This window comes from Puccinia triticina, chromosome 17A (assembly GCF_026914185.1).
Source record: "Puccinia triticina chromosome 17A, complete sequence".
In the NCBI taxonomy this organism is placed as follows: Eukaryota; Fungi; Basidiomycota; class Pucciniomycetes; order Pucciniales; family Pucciniaceae; genus Puccinia; species Puccinia triticina.
The window spans coordinates 1202577-1227536 of NC_070574.1; the positions used below are offsets into that span (position 1 = coordinate 1202577).

The 24960-nt window shown below is 42.9% G+C and overlaps 1 protein-coding gene across 1 annotated transcript; it reads left to right on the forward strand.

Annotated features, from left to right (window-relative positions):
• Nucleotides 1–959: 959 nt before the first annotated feature.
• Nucleotides 960–24265, forward strand: PtA15_17A106 (uncharacterized protein; the record flags this gene model as incomplete). The annotated part of the gene is made up of 6 exons (XM_053164187.1): nt 960–1182; nt 1255–1274; nt 23442–23585; nt 23653–23730; nt 23819–23994; nt 24088–24265. 6 exons carry the CDS (start codon nt 960–962, stop codon nt 24263–24265), a joined length of 819 nt encoding a protein of 272 aa, XP_053028179.1.
• Between the last annotated feature and the right edge of the window lie 695 nt (nt 24266–24960).

Here is a 24960-nt window from a genome sequence, read left to right on the forward strand (position 1 = left end):
GCTTTGCAGGTTTGGTTGGTCGCGATTTCTCAAAGCTTCCAGGTGAGCAGGGTTCTTTTCGTGTTTACGCAGGTTAGCCTTCTTGGACCCTCGCCCTCCTCCACCGCATAGGTGACAGAACCATTTATCACCCTGCTTGCCAGGGCGTTGGTAAAACATGCCTAGCGCAAACAAAAGAAACAGAACAACTTTCACTTCACCGGGCTCATCTAGCAGATGCTGCAGACTCACTCTCATCCACTTTGTGTTCAATCCGGGCTCTTGAATGTTGCACCATTTCCGGAATCGTAGTGGAATCGTGACTTGGGTTGGGGTGAATCACTGAGACTCAGACCGATCTTCCCCAAAGCTGCCAAAGGTGGCGTTCTCACTATCAACCACAAACTGATTGTCGAATGGGCCTCCTGTGGAGGCGCGGTGGATTTTGCAAACCAGCAAACATACCACACCAATTTCTTTGTGGAATGGAGTTACCCATTGGGAGACCCATTTGGGGCAGCGTCGCGTAGAGGCGCGGTACATGGGGTGGATGGAAACAGAGAAATAAACTCGTGGAATGGAATTACCCATTGGAAGACCCATTAGGGGCAGCACCTGAGGGGCAGCATCGCGTAAATCATAAAGACCAAGGCTCGCAGGCATCCTAAACAGATGAACCCATCCAGTTTGATGGTAGTTTGAAATCAGTGAACTTAAATGCTGGGCTTCTGCCCAGTGCATCAGCCTGATCGGAGGTTCCAATTGCCGGCGTGGATGATGTGCTCAGCTATCACACCCCAGCCACTAATCTGGTGACTGCAGCGGGGTGGTGATCATCACGCAGCCAGTGTATAAAGGCATCTGCTTGTGTGGGAGTTCTGCCCCCCAGACCCTTCCGATTTCACCGCTGCGCAACAAGCACATTTCTTCCCTTTCAACGTACATACTTCAATCATCCTCATTCGAACACCACCTGCAAGATGTCCTCATCCAGCCAGTCTAACGATGAAGCGCAAAACTCACGCCAAACGCCTCAACAGGCCAGCCGTGCGGAATCACGTTCGTCTTCTCGCTCTGCATTGAATCATTCTAATGCGCGAAGACACCGGGCTAGTCGTGGTGCCCCCTATGCGCCGCCTCTGCGAGGTTCGCAAGCAAATCCTGATCGGACTCAAGGATTGGCCGATGGGCCCGCAAGGCCTGGTGAGTCCAAATTCCAGAATAGTTGCTCAAGTTTTCGTCATTAACTCCATTTTATAGCTCATTTGCCGCCAGGTCATGCACAGGAAAGCCCTGTAAGGTGACCGGTTGGAACCACCACAAACTATGGGGGCCCGCGCGGGGGTGTTAGCCGACCTTGGCCTCCGTCAATAGTACCATTCGAAGTAGATGAGGAGCACCTCAGTGAGAATTTCACCGATAACATGGGCCGCACATATAACCTACGTGCACCATACACTGAGTTTTCCAAGGAACTGATTCAGGTTCATTCTCTAGTAACCTATCTGCATTCAAGAAACAACCCAGCTGACCTTTTGCGTACCTTTAGATCCCCAGACCGCGACAATATGCCATTTTGCTGTATTCAATTCTATCTGTGAGACAGTCAGTTGAGTCGCTCATTCACTCCCGGGACATGGCCCTTTTGGCAACTCTGACGGCGGCCTCATTGTCGGTACAGGCGCGGTTGTTTTCCTATTCACGTCACCTTTGGGTGGGTCTTCCTGCCTCTTTGAGTTTGATGTGCTGTCAACAGTTGACTTTCTTTCTGTAGGCCTTTGTCCAGAACCGTGCAAAGGAAATCCTTATGGATCCTTTTTTGGAGGTGTACTCATTGTTGAGTGTAATTTGATGAAAACTAGTTTTGCATATTCAATTTCATGTGTACACGTGGAGAGTACAACTTGAAGTTCAAGCGCTCTGTGAAAATCTTTTTTCTTGCCTTCTTGGTTTCCGTTTTACCATCGAGTCACTTTTGGGACGTTCTCACGCTTCAATCCCTCAAGACTCAAGAAGGCCGAATTAAAGGAGAATCATCGTTCAGATCCAGAATCTGAAGACAGTAGCGTTTCAGGAGGAGTTTAATCAGAACATACAGTTGGAGTCTCAGCTTTTGTTGTTTCTAGTTGTTGTCTTGTTATCAAAGTTCTCGTCATCGTTGTGTTCAGTTTCTCAGTAAAGATAACTTCTTTATCCTTCTACAAAATACTACTACTGGCTGAAAATAAAAATACAATTTGCAACAAAGAGTTTGATTAAATACCACATGGTAGCGAGAGTCATCTCTTGAATTGTATTCAGCTCAGAGTTAGAAAAGAAGGATCAAACGTGAACTGAACATTAGGTCTGCATTATGGCGGACGAGTCTGATTCATCGAGCGATAATTGATCATCCATTCGTGTCGATAAACTTACATTGAATAATTGGGTTCAATGGAAGTCGAGGTTTACTTTGTATCTCAAACGACATGATCTTCAAGACTTGCTAAGCCGGAAATGGATCGAAGACGAAAAGAACTCAAAGACATACAACAAGAAGAACAATAAGGCGCTTGATGCACTATATGGAGCAGTTAGTAAGGAACTTCATAACGAGATCCTTGAAAATGATACATCGTTCCTAGACGCATGGGACGCGCTAGCTTCAGCTTGTGGTCAAAATTCGGTTATTACTACTTGCACGGCGTACAAAAAGGTCCATTCAATGAAATACCAACCAGGAACGTCGTTAACTGATCATATAACTGCATTCAAAAGTGCTTATACTCGGCTTTCAGACATAACAGCGAATCATTTGCAAGAATTCGGCACGGTTACGTCGTTTATGGCAGCAGCCTTGTTTCTTGACAGCTTGGAAAACGACTCCAACATGGCTCCATTGATTCAAACATGCTATGATATTCAACCGTTTAATCTGAAGAATGTAACGGATCGTATCTTAATTGAAGCTATGCGTTGAAAACATCGTACAGAGTCTCAAGACAATGTTATGTTTGCCTCATCGTCAAATCCGTCTTCAAAATCAAACAAGAAGAAGTCGAAGTCGTCGAATGGGCCCAAGCCTAAAGCTGTAGCTCCAACCCTTAATAACGCTAGTCAAACATCTGCTAGTAAGGGTAAAACTTTGAATATGCCGTCAAGCGCCAAGTCAACATCATCTGATTCAGTTGAAAATCGCATTCAGAAAATTGAACAATCAGTAAGCGATCTTACCGACTTAATGAAGAAATTTGTGTAATGATTCGTCAAGTCACTCTTTATTGTAAATCGTAATTTATTTCGGCCAGTAGTAGTAGTAGAAAGACTAGACATGATATGAGAAAGATTTAACAATAAGTGAAAGAGTTCAAAAGCAATGAAGAACAAATAAACCAAAGGAAACTCTACTAACAGAATAAAGAAGCAATCTTTACAGGTAAACTGAACACAATCAACGATAACGAAGAACAATCAAACTAGAACACAAAACCAAACTGAAAGAAAACAAACTGTTTAGCACTAAGATAAAACAAGCATAAAACAAGGATGAATAACAGAAACCAACGCTGTGACTCCTTGAGCTTGATATATTCTCCTCCTAAACCGATCCTGTTTTTCAGTTCTTGACGCTAGCTGAATTTTTTTTCTTTCGAAAAATGTGATTGTGAGTGTTTGACTGGTTGAACTGATTGATACTTGATTTTACCTGAGTAGCTAATCCTTCAATGCAATGGCTTTCAAACCGACTAGATCGAGTATACCGTGTGGAAAATTTGAACGACCAGTTGACAAGACACGCGAGACCGAGAAAGCAAGAGAAAAAGAACTTTTCCGAGTTTGAAGCGAAGTCTACAAGTGCGTCCACGTGTACACACAATATTGCATATGCACTATGCATTGTGTTCATAAATTACACTCAACACTCCTCCTTAATTTGAGGACACAAGGTTTAATTGTTTTACCGCAATTGCCGCTTTGATGAAACCCAATAATTTTGTCAGAATATCCGCAATCATATCATTTGTGGATATGTCTTCAATCTTGAGCTGATTCTTTGCCACAATGTCCCGCAAGTATTGGTACCGGATTTCAATGTGTTTAGAGTTTTCAGATAAACGAAGTTCTTTGCTGATAATTACCGCTCCTGAGTTGTCATTTTTTATGCACGGAACACCAACCGGAACCTTCATGTTGACTAAAAGATTTTTCATCCAGCAAATTTGTTTTGCACACACATTGATGGCGATGAATTCAGCTTCCGTTGTTGATTGCGCCACAATCGACTGTTTTTTAGATTTCCAACAGACCACATTTCCTTGAAACGTAACAACATAGCCCGTGGTCGATTTTTTGTCAGGACTAGACATAGCAAAGTCGGCATCCGCATACCCGATAAGTTCGCGAGGAGATCCACGAGCTTTCAACTCAATACCAGGATTTTTTGTTCCTTTGATATAACGCAAAAGATGTTTCACTAGGCTCCAATGATGTTGAGTCGGTTTTGACGAGTATTGAGACAAAATATTTGTGGCGAAAGCAATGTCCGGGCGCGTATGTATGGCTAGATAATTAATGTAACCCATAGCCTTTTGCATGATTGAGGCGTCAAACGGCGTAGATTCTAGTTGCACTTGATGTAACGCGTTAGTTGGAAAAGGGGTTTTGACAGAATTAGCATTTTCCATGTTGAACACTCGAAGAATCTTCTCGGCATACGCCTGATGATGCAAAACAACCGAATTAGTTTTCCACTCCAGCGTATAGCCCAGATGCTGGCTTGGTCTTTCTTTTACTTTAATCTTATACGATTTTTCAAGTTTTGATAGAAAGGATGTGATCAGGGACTTAGTTTGACCTACAATCAGGCCATCGTCCACATACATATGTAGAAATAATGTCCGATCGGCATTGAAGAACAACGCATCATCCATTATTGACGGAGTAAGACCAAGTGAATGCAACGTATCGGTGAGATGTTTTTTCCACATTCGAGGAGCTTGCTTCATTCCGTAAAGCGACTTGTTCAATTTCCATACCCAGTTTTCTTTGCCTTCAACTTCAAAACCCAAGACTTTTCAAACATATACATCAGCATCCATCTCACCGTGCAGAAACGCAGTTTCGACGTCGAACTGATAAACCTCCCATTTGTACGTCACCGCAATGGATGGAAGGATTTTGAACATTTCAATACGACCAACCAAAGCATACGTTAGATAATAATGCTTGTTTGGTTCTTGATGATTACCGAAACCAACCCAGCGCGCTTTGTACCGTATGACTTCATTGGCTTCATTTAGCTTTCGACAAAGAACCCACATTCCTCCAATAATTTTTTCCTTTTTTGGCGGTGGAACCAGATCTCCAGTGATATGAGCAAGCTGAGAAGCATGTTCATTCGTCATGGCTTCAATCCACAAGGGTTTCTCTTTGGGACTCGCCAGTGCATCCGCCACCGTTACTTCCTGAACTAAGTTGACAACATCCGGTTGCTGATCCATAGTCATTGTCGAATTTTGAGTAGGGCGTCGCTTGGTTGAAACAATATTTGAGACATCAATATTTCCGCGAATTTCCTTTGATGGTTTATCCGAAGTCCATTCCCAACTCGGCTTCAATCGGTCAAGAACCTTCTCAGAGAGTTTAAAGTGTTGACCTTGATTAGGATGTGCATCAGCCGAGTCCGCAACATGATTCGGACGAACAGTATCATTTGTTTGTATTTGTTGCGCTGCTTTTTCAGCCCTCAGCTGTTGTCGACGACGTAACCACGCTGATTTAGTTGCCTCCAAAACATCCGAATCCTCATCACTATTGGTATGTCGCTCCAAACTATTTAGCCCGGCGCCATGCTCCTGATCATTATCATCATCTTCGGACTGAGACTCATCAGATGATTCGGATGACGAAGCAGAAGTTGAATGTTTGCTTTCTTCAGATGCTGATGACTTGGATGAAATATATTTGCCTGGAAGTCTAGCTATCAGTCGAGGAAGACGACTTTGCGATTCAGCAATGATTTTTGGAAGAGACTTTAGATCTTTGGTTGGTTGAACCTTCGTTGAATTGACCTGGATTGAAGGAACTACATAGTCACGGCTAATTACCACTCGATGCAAAACTGAATCATAAAACCTAGTCGCATCCGAAAAAGGTTCAAAACCGAGGAATTGAAGTTCAACTCCTTTTGGTTGGAGCTTGAGTGAATCGGACCGATGAACCACCACCCGTGCACCAAATGGAATCAACGGCATATTTGTGCGATCCGGTTCAATCAGGGCATTCGCTTTGGCTAGTGCTGAAGTTGGTGAGATCCAATTTATTGATGAATGTGGCAAAACGTTCAGTAAAGTTGACGCATGCGACGCTGCTTCATGCCACATAGATTGTGGAATCTGAGACTGCAATAACATGCATCTCATCTTCTCAAGCAAAACCCCGTTAAATCGCTCCGAAACGCCGTTTGTCTGTGGACAATTTGCTGGCCCGCGTTCAATTGAAATTCCGAGTTCTTGAATTTTGTTCAGAAATTTTGTTGAACTAAACTCGCCGCCTCGATCGCTGTGTAAGTAAGCTGGTACACGTTGCACTTTGTTATTTAATTCCTCAAAAAACGACAGCAATTTGACTTCAGACTCAGACTTTGCTTTTAGCATATAGATTCGATTAAACCGAGTTGCATCGTCAATGACTACCAAGATATACCAATAGCCCAATTTCGACGGTGGAGATATTTGCAAAACATCCGTGTGCAATCGGTGGAACGGCAAACTTGATGATGGAAGTTTACGTGAGTGAGGAGTTCGATGAATCTTTCCTTTGACGCATATTTCACAATCTTTAGCCTTTGTTGATGAACTTGATGAAATGTGATTATCCCGACAAAAGATTTCAACATATTTATCCGAGGCGTGACCAAGACCAAAATGCCAATCAAATTCACTCGGAATCTTCATGTTTACAACACAAATGTATTCGGATATTGGAGACATGAAGAGTTTTCCAATGCGCGGAAACGTCGCAACAATCTTTTCACCGCCTTTGATCAAGAATTGATCTGTTTTGAAATGCGGTTTTAAACCGTGATCGATAAGTTGAGTCGCAGATATTATGTTTGCGCATCCGTTCGGGACATGAAAAACCGGGTTGATAAAGTAATTGCCTACTTTCAGTGTTCCAACGTGCGTGGCTTCAATCGGAGATGAAAACGTATTCATAAAATGATTTGTCAAAGGTTGAAAATCTGTTAATAACTCCAGATTTATCACACATGACTGAGTTGCGCCTGTGTCAAACACTAAGAACCGAGAGAAGTACTCTTTTGAAGCTTGTTGAATAGTACCGACAAAGAAATTTGACCTATCGGAATCGACTTCAAATGGACCACGAGCTGAATCGGAGGTTTCGTGAGTACCATGCACCATTCCAAGCATGTTGGTAGATGCAAACTTCTTCATAAGTTCCGTTAAGTCACTAACTGAACGTTCAATCTTGTCTATACGGTTTTTGACTGAATCTCCTCCACTAGACTTCAAAGTAGATTGGTTTACCGGTGCTTTAGACTTATTCATCGATGATTGACCAGCATTGTTAATTGTTGGAGCCACAGCTTTGGGCTTCGGCGTATTTGTGCTCTTTGACTTCTTCTTATTTGACTTGGACCCGCTATGACTTGATGAAGTAAACATAACCTTCTCCTGAGAATCTGCTCGATTATTTCTTCGGAGACCTTCAATTAAAATTCGGTCGGTAACATTCTTCAACGTAAATGGTTTAATGTCATAACAGGTTTGAACTAAAGAAGCCATTTCAGTATCCGTCTCCAAGCTATCCAGAAATAACGCAGCGGCCATAAACGACGTAACCGTTCCGAATTCTTGCATATGGTTTGCAGTTAAATCAGATAATCGAGTATAAGCGGTTTTAAATGCGGTTATATGTTCGGTTAAAGACGTTCCCGGCTGAAAACGCATAGAATGAACTTTCTTATATGCGGCACAGGTCGTTATCACCGAATTTTGTCCACACGCCGATGCTAGAGCTTCCCATGCGTCCAGAAACGAAGTATCATTGTCGAGGATCTCATTGTGTAGATCTTTACTGACTGCGCCATACAACGAATCCAGAGCTTTGATGTTCTTTTTCTTGTAAGACTTTGCGTTCTTCTCATCTTCAACCCATTTTCGATCAAGCAACTCCTCGAGATTGTGACGCTTGAGGTACAGGATAAATCGAGATTTCCATTGTACCCAGTTGCCTAGAGTTAGCTTGTCTACTCGAATTGAAGAACGTTTGTCGCTAGACGAATCAGAATCATCTGACATTGCGATGTTCAGTTTGCGTTTAATTCTCCTCTAACTCTGAGCCGAAACGATTCAAGAGGTGACTCTCGCTACCATGTAATGATTCGTCAAGTCACTCTTTATTGTAAATCGTAATTTATTTCGGCCAGTAGTAGTAGTAGAAAGACTAGACATGATATGAGAAAGATTTAACAATAAGTGAAAGAGTTCAAAAGCAATGAAGAATAAATAAACCAAAGGAAACTCTACTAACAGAATAAAGAAGCAATCTTTACAGGTAAACTGAACACAATCAACGATAGCGAAGAACAATCAAACTAGAACACAAAACCAAACTGAAAGAAAACAAACTGTTTAGCACTAAGATAAAACAAGCATAAAACAAGGATGAATAACAGAAACCAACGCTGTGACTCCTTGAGCTTGATATATTCTCCTCCTAAACCGATACTGTTTTTCAGTTCTTGACGCTAGCTGAATTTTTTTTCTTTCGAAAAATGTGATTGTGAGTGTTTGACTGGTTGAACTGATTGATACTTGATTTTACCTGAGTAGCTAATCCTTCAATGCAATGGCTTTCAAACCGACTAGATCGAGTATACCGTGTGGAAAATTTGAACGACCAGTTGACAAGACACGCGAGACCGAGAAAGCAAGAGAAAAAGAACTTTTCCGAGTTTGAAGCGAAGTCTACAAGTGCGTCCACGTGTACACACAACATTGCATATGCACTATGCATTTTGTTCATAAATTACACTCAACAATTCGCCTTGTCAAACATGTTAGGAATGGTTCATGACTCTCAACAAGTTGTTAAGTCAACACGTGGTCCATTCAAGGTTGATTCAGATTGTTCAAATTTTTTTGTCGCTACGGTTCAACATGCGTCTAGAGAATACTTCTCTCGGTTTTTGGTTTTTGACACTGGCGCTACTCAGTCCTGTGTGATCAATCTTGAACTGCTTACCGATGTACAGCCATTGACGAATCATTTTATGAACACATTCTCATCGCCAATTGAAGCAACTCATGTAGGCACGTTGAAAGTAGGAGATTATTACATTAATCCTGTATTTCATGTACCTAACGGATGCGCCAATATCATCTTGGCTTCTCAATTACTCGACCATGGCTTAAAACCCCATTTCAAAACCGATCAATTTTTGATTAAAGGAGGCGAGAAGATTGTAGCAACTTTTCCACGTATCGGTAAATTATTTATGAGTCCTATCTCCGAGTACATTTGCGTGGTCAATATGAAGATTCCGGACGAGTTTGATTGGCACTATGGATTGGGACATGCCTCAGACAAATATGTCGAGTTATTTTGTCGGCACAATAATGTTTCCTCCGGTTTTTCAACCAAATCCAAAGATTGTGAAATATGCGTTAAAGGAAAAATTCATCGGACAGCTCACACTCGAAAGCTCCCGTCATCAAGTTTGCCTTTTCATCGATTGCATACGGACGTACTCCAGATTTCACCTCCTTCAAAGCTTGGTTTCCGGTACATACTTGTGGTTATTGACGATGCTACTCGGTTTAACCGGATTTATTTGCTCAAGGCGAAGTCAGAGTCAGAGACTAAACTGATGGCGTTGTTTGAAGAACTCAAGAACAAAATTCAGCGTGTTCCGGCATATCTTCATAGTGATTGTGGCGGCGAATTTAGTTCAACGAAGTTCATTGAAAAGCTAAGCGAGTTGGGAATCTCTATGGAACAAGGTCCGGCAAATTCTCCGCAAACCAACGGAGTTGCTGAACGATTCAATGGCGTGCTACTGGAAAAAATGAGATGTATGTTATTGCAATCTCAAGTGCCACAATCTATGTGGCATGAAGCAGCTTCTCATGCGTCGACATTATTGAATGTTCTCCCTCACTCTTTGATAAACTGGGTGTCGCCAACTTCAGCCTTGGCGAAATCAAATGCACTTATTGAACCAGATCGGACAACGATGCCACTTATACCGTTTGGCGCCAAAGTCGTGGTTTGTCAGCCTACGTGATGCCAAGGATATTATCCTTCTAGCTACACGTGGTGCAAAGCAAAAGATTAGAGTTATAAAACTCTAAGACAAGGTTATAAGGGTTAATTCCAACGTAATTGTTGGGAATTATGGCGTAAGAATAAGGCAATTTGGGCCAATTTGGGCCAATTTGACGTAATAAAATGAATATAATTAATTTTAAAGAGGGGCCTGATAAATCAGGGGTGTTTAATCCCTCTAGAATGAAGAACTGGGGCCTGTAAACAGGTGTGGTTTAAATCCCAGAAAGAAATGGCAGAGAATCTCAAGAGAAGGGGCTTAAACTTACTAGTGTAAGACCCTAGAGGCACTTGAGGTTCTTCAGGCGTGAAGTTGGGCAGTTGGAGGCGCTCAGAGGAGGTAATCTTGAGGGCAGGGTGGTTACTGGGCAGCTTCAGGGCGGAAATTGGGGCTAAAAATCACGAAAGTAGGTATTTTACCTGGCAAATCACAGGCTAATGAGGCTGTTGAAGGCGGGTAAAATTCTAATAGGTAATGTAAAGCTGGGGAATCTCCTTTTGGGCGGAGAAAGGGCCCTTTATATAGCCTAGGCAGGCCTCCAGGGGCGCCCAGGGGACATGGGGACACTTGTGGGCGCATTCTGAGGCAATTTGGTTGCGCTAGAAGGCGCTGTGGGTCGTGGAACCTTGGGGCTTGGATACAAGGGTTGCCAAGGACCTTTTACAGAGGTTCTGCGTGATTTTACACGTGCCTTACACGTCATGGGGGCTGGTTTGGGGGTTCTGTGACGCTCATTTCCGTGAAAATGTGCCACAGAAGGTACTAGAACTGGCTTCTGTGTACTAGTACACGTGTAAGCAGTGCTTTATACATGTTCTGGAGGCGCTTATTGATTGCTCCAGTTCATTTGACCCCTTCTACATATTTACTACAGTTGTAATTTACGTGTAGTGAGGCTTGGGAGAAGCTGGGGCGCTTTCTAGTGTCTCCTGTGCACGCTGCAAGAGCTCTTTTCAGTCTAGAATGTTTTTATATTGAATGACGTGGTAATTACATCTTGTTTGGTGATTAATTACATGTGTACAAGCCCTATAACACATGTAATATTGTTATTGGGGCGTATTCTGGTCCATTCTTACTTATTGGTAACCTGAGCGCTTTGGTTGCGGGCTAGTTTATGCATTATGCATATATTTACACTAGGAGCGCGGGCTTGAGCTCTAGGCAACAAAGCACGCGGGCTTGGGTGCGCCACGCAACAAATAAAGCTATCTTTTGAACTGTACACAACACCTCAGTTACGTCACTGAAAATGGTTGTAAATATATGTACTTATATATATATGTGCATACAAGTGCATCCACGCGGGGCGTGATGCACTTGCGTAAACTTTGAAGTTAGTTTACACAAGGAAGGGATAATAATTAAGGGTACATGTAAGTGAGGTACCCTAGGTTATTTTACCCGTAGAATCAGAATCTTTCTTAATATTTTACTTATTAATTACAAAAAGCTAAGTAATTAATTATTTATAAGTGTTTTTAATGTTTTTTGCGTAGTTTTACATATGTAAGAGTAATAATGTCTCTTTCATATGTAAAACTACTTTTCATATTTTATTTGTATATTTTTATGTCACGGTGGCTCTGCCATAGTAGCCAGCTGACATTCCCTACCCCTAAGATGAGTCTCTGCTCAGAAAAAGAAAGGTCTAGAAAAATTTTTGGCCATCTCAGGTTGATCTCTTACTTGCTCTGTAGTTTCTCAGGTGAATAGGTCCATCTGGTATATTACTTTCTGGTAGCCATTCATCTCTATCCGCGGATAAGTTTTTATATCTGACCAAGTAGAGTCTGGTGTCTTTACCTTGTATTCTTTCTTTCTTGTCCTTCAAGATTTTATGTACTCTTAACTGTCCTGAGGGTGGAGTTTCTTCTATTGGGACAGGTTGCGGGGGGGGTAATTCTTCTTCCGGCCTGACTTTGTAAGGTTTGATCAGGCTCACAGGAAAGACAGGATGTTTCCTAGATAGTTCTTCACTAAGAATGACTTCCACTGCGTTTTTACCATGCAATTGCTTAATGGTGAATGGTCCTATGAATGGAGGCTTAAGTTTTCTGCTACCACCTAAATTATTAAAATTCACCGTGGATAATAGAACTTTTTCTCCAATCTTGAACTCCGGTTCCTTATGGCTTTTATCCCATCTTCCTTTGTTATATTCAACAGCATCATCTACACACTTCCTGGCATGTTGGTGAGTTGAGTCCAGCATCTTTTTGAAGTCAAGAGCGGTAGGGTGCAGATGAGGTAATTTGTCATTAAGATTGTCTTTGGGCATACGTGGGATCCATCCTCTTTCTAGTACATATGGAGCTACTTTAGTAGAGGAGTGTTTGCTACTATTGTATGCAATTTCAAGGGCTGGTAATAGGCTTACCCAGTCGTGAGTGTATCCATCATGATTTTTAAATTCAAAACCAAAGGAGCAGAATCTGCGCAACATATCCTCCAGAGTCTGGATCATTCTCTCTGCTAATCCATCCGTCTGGGGGTGATAAGCTGTAGAGAATGCCAGTTTAGTGCCTAGCATGTCGTGAAGGTTCCTCCAAAATTCTGAAGTGAATTTAGGATCTCTTTCACTAATGATAATCTTTGGAATTCCTACGTCAGCCATGATTCTATTCCAAAATAGCATAGCTACTTCCATAGCTGTGTCATCTTTGTGATTAGGGATGAATCTGGCCCTCTTGGAAAACCTGTCTACAACAACCAGGACTGAGTTGTAAGAATAGGGTCCTCCTGGGGGCAGGCCTGTAACAAAATCCATATTGACTATTTCCCATTTCTCTGTGGGTTCTGCAATTTTCTGGAGTAATCCAAATCTTTTACCAGTCTGTTTGTTTCCTTTCTGGCACGCATCACAAGATTGGATATAATCATGTACTTGTCCTTTCCAGTCAATCCACCACGCAGTTTGTTTGATTCTTTCCACTGTTCTCTCTTCAGAGAAGTGGCCAGAGTTCACATTATCATGGCATTCCTTCAGGATGTCTTTGATTTGATCTTTATTACTTAGTACCAAAACACTAGAGTGTTTATGTCTGAAGTAAAGAAGTCCATCTAGCAACGTGAATTTTCCCAGTTTATAGTGTTGGGCTAAATTATCTGGTAAGCTAGCAATCAGTTCTGGTGGGCTATTGTCATTTCTCAAGATTTCAACCAATTGGAGGAGTTCACTGTTCTCGTCATAGCTTTTCTGGACCAAGTCATAGAAAGCATTATCTAAGTCACAGGCATGTATCCCTAAGATTGGAAAAATGTCTTCATCCTCAGGGTCATATGCTGGATTATCTGGGTTATTTGGCAAAGCCCATCTACTTAGACCATCTGCATTCTTATGTTTGGCTCCTGCTTTATGGATTATAGTCATATGTCCTCTGTACTGTTGTATTGCAATTTGCCATCTAAGCATATGTCTATTAGGAGTTTTCATATTCATGAGGGTCCTTACAGCGGTACAATCAGTGACTACTACGAAGTTAGACCCCTCCAAGTAGTAATGAAGTTTTTCTAAGGCCCACACCAGTGCTAGGCATTCCATTTGACTGGCGCCATATCTCTTTTCTGAGTTTTTTATTTGTCTTGATATAAACAGAACAGGTTTTTCAACAGGTTTATCATCTATGACAAATTCTTGGTGTAATGCGGCACCCAGACCATCCAAGCAAGCATCAATGTACAATATAAAGGGTTTATTGTAGTCTGGTTGGGACAGTACGGGGGCAGATGTGACAAGCCTTTTAAGCTCTTCATAATCTTGCACTCTGTCATATGTCATCTCAAAGATGGTGTCATTATTACATAGTGCATAAAGACTTTTACTTACATGGGCAAAGCTTGGTACATGTTGGCGGTAATAGCTGCAGAAACCTAGAAATGACATCATTTCTAATTTATTCTGTGGCATAGAGTTAAGTAAGACAGAAGCTACTCTGTTCTGATCAATGGCTAAGGATAGTCCGGAAACTACACGTCCCAAGGCTTTAAGTTCCCCATATCCAAAGTTACACTTTTTAATGGACATCTTTAAACCTGCTTCTATGGCCTTGGACAGCACTAGGTTAATTTTCTCCAAATGAGTTTCCCAATCATCAGAGTAAATTATAATGTCATCTATGTACACCATCATCCAACTTTGTCTGATGAAGGATCCAAATACAGAGTCCATCATCCTCTGGAAATGTGAGGGCGCATTTTTGATACCAAAGGGCATTCTTAGGTATTCAAAGATTCCTAGGTGGCAGATAATCCTGAGGTATTTTCTGCTTTCTGGGTCTATAGGGATCTGGTGGAAACCTTTAAGCACATCCATAGTGGTGATGTACTTAGCTTTGGACAGGTTGTGCAAGGAGTGATCTATGCGGGGAATGGGATAATAGTCAGGTCTAGTGTAATTATTAAGAGCACGGAAGTCTCCAACCATTCTAGATTTCTCATTATGCCACGCAATTATTACAGGTGTTGTAACTTCAACTTGCTCATTATGTCCTACTTTCCTTAAGACACCTAATTCCTGGAGCTCTTTGATGTGAGTTTCAAGAGCTTCTCTGGACTTGGGGCTTGAAGGATAGGGAGGCCTCCGTAGCTGAGGCGGATAAGGTTTGCTCACCGTGAGTTCTAGTTTCATGTCATGACCTTTAATATTACCAATGGGTTCTTCAGTAGTACAAAAGGCTTCTTTGTGCTTGAAACAAGATTTCAGAACATCAAGTTTTTGATCTTCCGTCAGGATTTCACTAACAGCAGCTTGGGACAAGTACTCTTCTTTAAAAGAGTGTAGTTCCTCTTGATACTTTACGTTATTAGTATTAAGCTGGTCCAGGAGCTTAATATTAATATTGCAAATCTGGAACTTTCTTTTCCAGTCTCCACCTATGGTGTAGAATCTGTCTTTACTTTGAAATATGTCTATTCCATACATGCAGAATGTATCATTACCCAAGATCAAGTAATTACACACAGCATCTTGTAAAACAACAAACTCCACATTTAGTCTAAGGGAGCCCTTGGAGTGCGGGAAGATTAGTGGCATAACTACTACTCCTACTGGTTTCATAGCAGAATTGCAGCTGCTGAACTTGGCTTTTGGCATGGGGAGCAAGTGATTTCCCCATTCTGGATAACAATCATCCAAGAAGGTACTACTGACACAGGAGCAGAAGGCGCCTATATCTAGCAGAGCTCTCAACTCTGAGTCACGGAACAAGACCGTGGTATAGCTGGTTTTACCCATAGTATAACTCATCCCTGCTTCAGGTTTGTTGGTTAGTAATTTGGCGTCAGAAACATGGCCAACTTTCATAGAAGAGTCCCATTTTTGAGGTAAATTGGAGTCTCCATGAATGGAATTAATGGACAATTCATCACCAATATCAGCTTGGATTACGTGTATCCTAGGCTGGTCTTCGTCTGCAGGTTCAGTAGTAACAACCTCAAATTGAGATTGAGTATCTTCTTCACTGTCACAGTCCTCTTCTACTTCCACATTGTTAATCCTTTTGCGTGGATTAGGACATTCAGGTTTTTTGTGGCCCTTTTCCCCGCAATTGTAGCATTCAGGGATTGCAGTCCTCTTCACAGGGGGATCTCCTGTAGGAGGCTTGGGTGTTTCAGATTTGGGGAGATCTCTTTTTTCCGGAACACCATTTCTCACGTACTTTTTGTTAAGACCATTCAGTACTACAGTTTCATGCAATATACCTATAAATTTGGCTAGGTCTACATTCATATCACTGAGTCTGCATCTCATTAAGCTCTCAATTTGTCCTCTACATTGATTAAGTAGTCTATCATTAACTTCTTCTTTAGATGGGTTGTTGTACATGCAATCTATCCTCTTTTTCTGGCGCAAGCACCATTCTGTGGCAGCTTCTTTGGTTGGGTCAAAGTAGTCTGTTTCAAAAGCTTGGCGCTTTTCAGTTCTCCAGATTCTGGTTCCCCATTCCTCTTTGATAAGCTCTTTCCATGCCTTCCAGCTTTGTTCACCTACCTCTTCTCCTTTGGTGATAAACCAATCTGCCGCCACACCCTCAAAGAGTCTAGGCATCCTGGAAATAACAGCTTCCTCATCTGCGCGGTAGGATCTTAACATATGATCAATGGTCCTGATAAAGTTCATATGATCATACTCTCCTTTGCCGTCAAACTTGGGCCAATCTTTGATTGGAGGCATTAACTTATTTATCTCAACCATGTCAAGGGTTCTGTAAGGAGTGTTCTGGCGTGGATTATTATTCTGGGGAGGAACAGAGTTACGCATAAAGGGGTTGTTATGTCTGGGAACCTCTGCTTGAGGAGTGTAGTGTGGTTCACACTGTTGTTTTCTCTCTTGATAAGCTTGGCTGCCATATGAGGCATTTTTGCCACGCTCCTGGGCCACTGGGGGAGGAGACTGATTATCACTAAGATAATTATTGGCACCCTTCAGATGTGGAGGAATGTCTCTCTGAGTACCATCACTGCATCTCAACTCAGGTACGGGAGCGTAATTTTCCGCAATATGGGGAATATTACGAGGGGTTTGGACTTTGATGTCAGATGTTGATTTCAAATTCTTGATTTCCGCAGAAAGCGTAGAAATCTGAGACGTAAAATTCTCAGTGAGAGCCTGAATTTTCCCATCCATGTTAGCATTGAGCTGTAAGATTAATTCCTTAATCTCAAAGTTCTCTGCTTTTTGTTTGGCAAAGTGTTCCTTTTCCAATCTGGTCACTATCTGATCAGCGGTAGAATTGAGCACGGCAGCAGAATTCCTGGAGTACTGTAAGATCTCAGACACATCATACTTAGTGTCATGGGTGGTATTTTTGAGGCTCTCACAATCTTTTCCAATCTCAACAATAAGCTCACAATGCTTATTTGGCAACTCAAGGGGCAGTGGCCTCTCCAGTTTTTGGAGGACAGATAAAGTTCTCGAGTTAACAGCTTCTTTAATTTATTTTAAGCTGTTATCAATACTATTTACAATAGATTTTAAATTGGTTTCGCTATTATGATCTAAAGTGGAAAGGTTGACGTTGATAGCGTCGAGGGAGTCAAAAAGAGAAGTGAGTATACCAAGATCTAATCGATGTTCTTGTAGAGATTCGCTGCGATTTGAAGGAGGTCGGTCGTTCTCTTCCACCGAGCCGGGTCGTCGAAGTTGATCGAACTCGAGCTCGAACTGCGATTCTTGCCGCCTTCTATCTTCTTGAATTTCATCACCGTCTTCTTCGGCGGGGCTGGGAAGTGGAAGTTTTTCGCTTCCCAGGGGTTCCAGCCCTTGACGAGGGCCTCGATTTCGTGGTTCTCCATGAGTTTCTGGAGGGCCTTCTGGGATTCTTGAGCCGTAGTGAGCAAAGCTCGCAGCCCGGCTGTCGCTCCGTCGTTCGCGATCGCTAGGTACTGCTTCCAAGTACTCACGTGCTCTCTGGCCCAGAGTTCGATCTGCTCCTCCTTCGAAAGGGTCTTGATTTCGGGAGTGATAGGGCGTGTACGGGTAGGAACCGATAAGCTGGGGGAAAGCTCGTCGATCTCGTCGATCTCCATAGCGGACTCGTTCGGCTCGGTCGGACGAGGGCCGTCCTTGGATTGAGGAGGGGTGTCGGATGGAGCCGGGGTGGAAGCCGGGGTAGCGGGCATCGGATCCTTGCGGGCGATCGTGGTCACCTGCATATTCTTGACCCGATCTTGTAGCTCCTTTGCCGCCGCGAGCTCGCGTTGGAGGCGGGAGTGGGCCTCGTAGTTCGGGACGAGTTGACCTAGTTTTGTTGTTGACCATTGTCAGCTACTGTACTTGGTTTGAGGAGAGGTTTGGTTTTTTTTTTTTTGAAAGGGAAGGTTGGAACTTACTAGTGGTAGTCTTGTCAGCGGTTGAAGCTGTCGGGGCGGGAGTCGGGTTATCGACAGTAGTCTCGGCGGCTATGCTAGCAGACACTGTAGGGTAGATGAGATTAGATGGTGAGATCAGCTTCGAGTAAATAAGTTGATCGGGAGAATTGAGAGCTGTAGAAAAAAGGAACTTACTTTTGGCGCGGTATTCGGCGTCGTAGAAAGCTTTCTTTTTAGCTTTGGCTGCTCGGCGGTAGCGTTGGATCTTGAGGAGGGTATCAAGATCCTCTTCTTCGCGAATATGGGCGTGGTAGGCGGCGAGGATGATTTGTTCCTCGGGGGTGAGCTGTTCCCACGGGGTGGGTTGGTAGTCGCGGAGTGCGGCTTCTTTGCGCAGGCGCAGCAATTTCAGGTAATACTGAATTAATTCGGCGTTTTCCTGTAAATTCACTGGAAAAAAACACGCTACAAAAGTCAGAAATTAGACTTAAAATTTTGTTTATATATTTTTGTAATTTTAGTTGAATTTTTGACGAAGAAAATGACTAACTTGGATGAATTTTTAGGGTTTTTGGTTTGGTTTTGGCGTAGAAGGTAGAAAAAAAGGTGATTTTTTGTCAGTTTTAATGTTTTTAAAGGCGTAAAAAATTCAGAGAGTAGTGAAAATATTTTTAGGTATTTTTTAGAGTATATTTTGGAAATTTTTGACGTAAAAAATTTAAGATTTATAAGGGCTCTTTCTTTCAAATGAATTTGAAGGAAATCTCCCGGCCAGACCCCCAATTGTCAGCCTACGTGATGCCAAGGATATTATCCTTCTAGCTACACGTGGTGCAAAGCAAAAGATTAGAGTTATAAAACTCTAAGACAAGGTTATAAGGGTTAATTCCAACGTAATTGTTGGGAATTATGGCGTAAGAATAAGGCAATTTGGGCCAATTTGGGCCAATTTGACGTAATAAAATGAATATAATTAATTTTAAAGAGGGGCCTGATAAATCAGGGGTGTTTAATCCCTCTAGAATGAAGAACTGGGGCCTGTAAACAGGTGTGGTTTAAATCCCAGAAAGAAATGGCAGAGAATCTCAAGAGAAGGGGCTTAAACTTACTAGTGTAAGACCCTAGAGGCACTTGAGGTTCTTCAGGCGTGAAGTTGGGCAGTTGGAGGCGCTCAGAGGAGGTAATCTTGAGGGCAGGGTGGTTACTGGGCAGCTTCAGGGCGGAAATTGGGGCTAAAAATCACGAAAGTAGGTATTTTACCTGGCAAATCACAGGCTAATGAGGCTGTTGAAGGCGGGTAAAATTCTAATAGGTAATGTAAAGCTGGGGAATCTCCTTTTGGGCGGAGAAAGGGCCCTTTATATAGCCTAGGCAGGCCTCCAGGGGCGCCCAGGGGACATGGGGACACTTGTGGGCGCATTCTGAGGCAATTTGGTTGCGCTAGAAGGCGCTGTGGGTCGTGGAACCTTGGGGCTTGGATACAAGGGTTGCCAAGGACCTTTTACAGAGGTTCTGCGTGATTTTACACGTGCCTTACACGTCATGGGGGCTGGTTTGGGGGTTCTGTGACGCTCATTTCCGTGAAAATGTGCCACAGAAGGTACTAGAACTGGCTTCTGTGTACTAGTACACGTGTAAGCAGTGCTTTATACATGTTCTGGAGGCGCTTATTGATTGCTCCAGTTCATTTGACCCCTTCTACATATTTACTACAGTTGTAATTTACGTGTAGTGAGGCTTGGGAGAAGCTGGGGCGCTTTCTAGTGTCTCCTGTGCACGCTGCAAGAGCTCTTTTCAGTCTAGAATGTTTTTATATTGAATGACGTGGTAATTACATCTTGTTTGGTGATTAATTACATGTGTACAAGCCCTATAACACATGTAATATTGTTATTGGGGCGTATTCTGGTCCATTCTTACTTATTGGTAACCTGAGCGCTTTGGTTGCGGGCTAGTTTATGCATTATGCATATATTTACACTAGGAGCGCGGGCTTGAGCTCTAGGCAACAAAGCACGCGGGCTTGGGTGCGCCACGCAACAAATAAAGCTATCTTTTGAACTGTACACAACACCTCAGTTACGTCACTGAAAATGGTTGTAAATATATGTACTTATATATATATGTGCATACAAGTGCATCCACGCGGGGCGTGATGCACTTGCGTAAACTTTGAAGTTAGTTTACACAAGGAAGGGATAATAATTAAGGGTACATGTAAGTGAGGTACCCTAGGTTATTTTACCCGTAGAATCAGAATCTTTCTTAATATTTTACTTATTAATTACACAAAGCTAAGTAATTAATTATTTATAAGTGTTTTTAATGTTTTTTGCGTAGTTTTACATATGTAAGAGTAATAATGTCTCTTTCATATGTAAAACTACTTTTCATATTTTATTTGTATATTTTTATGTCACGGTGGCTCTGCCATAGTAGCCAGCTGACATGGTTCATCGGCCGGATTCTCTAAAACTCAAACCTCGTGGTGTGGAGTTACAGTTCCTTGGGTTTGAACCTTTCTCAGATGCTACTCGATTCTATGATCCACTCGTGCACCGTGTTGTCATCAGCAGGGACTATGTTGTTCCATCGTTTACGGTTTCTTCAAAGTCGGTGTCATTGACAAAAGATCTAAAGTCGCTTCCACGAATCATTACGGAATCAGAAAGTAAACTCCCTAGGCTGGTGACTCGGTTACCTGGAAAGTATAAAGCGTCCAAATCTTCTAACTCTGAAACTCAAAGTGTACGAGAATCTTCGAAATCTTCAACTCAATCTAGCTCGAGTGATGAGTCTGAGGATGATTCAAGTGATGACGAGGATGATGACAAGGTTGTTGGTGATTTAGCAAATGAAAAGTTGCCGTCTGAGACCGATGATGATTCAGATGTATCCAAAGAAACTAAGGCTAGGTGGATGTATCGCCGCCAACAGGTTCAAAATGAAAAGTCTATGTCTACTATTCATACTGGTGATATGCTTCGTCCGAATAACATCAATAACACGTCGAGTGATATTCCAAATCAAGGTCGTCAGTTTAAGTTGTCGGAGGATCAATTAAAACGTCTGAAACCAAGTTGGGAGTGGCCGGATCAACGACCGGCAAAAGAGATTTGTGGTAATGTCGATCCAGCAAACATTCTGTCAACAAAACGCCGTCTGCCGCGTTTGGTATCATGATCCGGCATTGACTAGCAACCGGATGTAGTGAATCTTGTTCAAGAAGTGACGATGACGGAGGCGTTGAATAGTCCAAAAGAAAAGCCTCTCTGGATCGAAGCTATGACGAATGAACATGCGTCGCAGTTGGCGCATATCACTGGGGATCTGGTTCCGCCACCTAAGGGCGAAAAAATTATTGGCGGCATGTGGGTTCTTTGCCGGAAATTGAACGAGGCAAATGAGGTCATCCGATACAAGGCGCGCTGGGTCGGATTTGGAAATCACCAGGAGAAGGATAAACACTATTTTCTGACATATGCGTCGGTTGGTCGGGTCGAAACATTCAAATTGTTACTGTCAATTGCGGTCACGTACAAATGGCAGGTGTTTCAATTTGACGTGGAAACCGCGTTTCTTCACGGTGAAATGGATGCAGATGTTTACGTTCGACAAGTCTCCGGTTTTGAGGTGAAAGGGAAAGAAAATTGGGTTTGGAAGCTAAACAAGTCATTGTACGGTATGAAGCAGGTGCCAAGAATGTGGAAGAATCACCTTACGACCACGTTGAAATATCTTGGACTCACTCCATCAATCATGGACGATGCACTGTTTTTCAACGCTGATCGGACTTTATTTCTCCATATTTATGTGGATGATGGCCTAATTGTAGGTCAAGACAGATCTAAAATCCTCTCTTTCTTATCCGAGCTTGAAAAAGCGTATAAAATCAAAGTCAAAGAAAACCAAATCAACATCTGGGATATACTTTGGAATGGAAGACTAACTCGGTTCTTCTTCATCATCAGGCTTACGCGGAGAAGATTCTTCGTGCGTTTAACATGGAAGGTGCGAATTATGTGCGCACGCCGTTGCCTACGAATGCATTACATCAGGTTGAGCTTGAGTCAAGTCCGTTTGACGCGTCTGTCATGCAGAAGGCAATGGGGTATATAAATTATCTTGCTATTCATACTCGCCCAGACATTGCATTTGCAACTAATTTGCTTTCAAGATACTCGTCAAAGCCTACTCAACATCATTGGAGTCTTGCCAAACATTTGTTACGATACATCAAGGGTACAAAGAGTTTGGGAATTGAAATAAAAGCTGGTGGACCTCCTCGTGAACTTGTTGGGTATGCGGATGCGGACTATGCAATGTCGAATCCGGATAAGAAATCAACGACCGGTTATGCAGTTACGTTTCAAGGAAATCTAATTTGTTGGAAATCTAAGAAGCAAACTGTTGTTGCTCAATCAACTACGGAGGCTGAATTTATTGCTATCAACGTGTGCGCGAAACAAGTTCGATGGATGAAGAACCTTCTAGTCGACATGAAGATTCCTGTCGGAGTTCCGAGTATCAAGAATGACAATTCGGGCGCAGTGATTATCAGTAAAGAATTACGTCTGTCTGAAAACTCAAAGCATATCAAGATTTGGTACCAATACTTGCGTGATATTGTAGCTCGAAATCAACTCAATATTGAAGACATTTCGACAAATGATATGATTGCTGACATATTAACAAAACTGTTGGGTTTCGTGAAAGTCTCAATAGCGGTGAAGCAATTGAATCTGGTGTCATCAAATTAAGGAGGAGTGTTGAGTGTAATTTGATGAAAACTAGTTTTGCATATTCAATTTCATGTGTACACGTGGAGAGTACAACTTGAAGTTCAAGCGCTCTGTGAAAATCTTTTTTCTCGCCTTCTTGGTTTCCGTTTTACCATCGAGTCACTTTTGGGACGTTCTCACGCTTCAATCCCTCAAGACTCAAGAAGGCCGAATTAAAGGAGAATCATCGTTCAGATCCAGAATCTGAAGACAGTAGCGTTTCAGGAGGAGTTTAATCAGAACATACAGTTGGAGTCTCAGCTTTTGTTGTTTCTAGTTGTTGTCTTGTTATCAAAGTTCTCGTCATCGTTGTGTTCAGTTTCTCAGTAAAGATAACTTCTTTATCCTTCTACAAAATACTACTACTGGCTGAAAATAAAAATACAATTTGCAACAAAGAGTTTGATTAAATACCACACTCATGTGACCCAATTCGAGGTGGACCGCCAGCGGGACGCAGTCTACTGGAGCAGGTGCAGGTGCGAAACGGGCTTATAATTGCGCGATGGACGCTGAACTGACATCCTCTTATTCAGGATCATGTCAGAATGCAATCAAACGAGTTTAAACAAGATTACCTGCCCGCCGGGTATATGGATAGAGACCCGGCAGCAGTAGCGAGCGTCAATTCCGAGTTGCGTGATAGGTTGAAACACGAGCGCGGTGCAATGCGCAATTTGGTAAGTAGTTTCCGTGCGTCGCGTGTGTAGCAATCAATGGGGGCTCACTCGTTGTGGCATTTTCCAGTTGCTGAGCATGGTTCACAGCCCTTTGGGCGAACCGTTGACACACCCAGTTCCCACCTTGACCAACTTGATTATTGATGTAAGTTAAGGCTACTATCAACCGGGCGAAAAAAGCGGGCATGTCCTAACCTTTCCTAACTGATTGCTTGTTTTGATATGTACTACAGATGCAATCTCGGATGTTGCCTAACTCCGAGGGAGACCTTCACACCGACACTCGGGTCAGGGCGCGCATTGCTTATCTGAGGATTCAGACGATTTGTCACTATGCCCGTTGGGTGCCGGGGGATATTAATCGGCAGTGGGCTTTAATTGACAAGCAACTACAGGAGCTCCGAGGACGGTGCGGTTCTTACAGGCAAGCGTGATTGACCTTTGGCGCACGCAATGGCTCATGCGCTTGTATTGCTACTGAACCACGACTATCTGCATACAGTTTTTTCAAGCTCATACTTGAGCTGGATTCAAGCTCATTCAGAGACCAATTCTTCTCTTGGCTTGACGTGGAGAATATCCGGCCCCCCACCGACCTCGAGGTGATGGCCAAGATGGCAATCATTGCAGAAGAAAACGCGACCCAACCTTTGCCAACGGCCAGCACCGGATCCCATTGAGCATGACCTGCAAGAGTTGTTCTTGATGGGTGCCTATTTCCCCCAAATTCGTACACATTTGTAGATAGTTTTTTTTTCTTTGTTTCTCCTACGTAGTTTCCCTTATTGTGAATGTTTCATTTGGCGTAGTGTGTGTTGGGCATGTGTATATTTCTTTTTTCCCCCAATGCGTACGCAATACCAAATACAACTGTCATTACATAATTACTGAGTTATCCCATGATGTGGGAAATTTGTACTTGCTCTACACGGCGCGTTGCAGTTTGTGCAGCAGGATGCCGTGCCTGTGCCGTGCAACATCTTGCGCGACGTGGGCTCAATGTACTTCTGGGATATGGCCATCGGTGGGGAGTGCCCCGTTTGGTGGGCGTGCTGAAGCGGATGGGCTCACGTCGGCTGCTCCCGTCTGGTGATGTGGAATTAAGACCGTCCGAATTCTTGTGGGGTCTCGAGACGGCTGCATGGTGCCGTCGCGAGACCTGGCACGGGGCCCGTGTATGGGCCGTATATTGTTGCGGGGGTGGCCCTGTCCTGGGACGGCGTGGTTTCCCCGTCCCCAGACGTTCTGGTGCGCCCGTGGTGTAGATCAATACAAACAAGATGGCAGAACTTCCGGTAAATCCTTGAGTCAATGATTCCTCATCAAGCAATAATGATCATCGAAGTGACAAGATACGGATTACGAAACTCCGCCG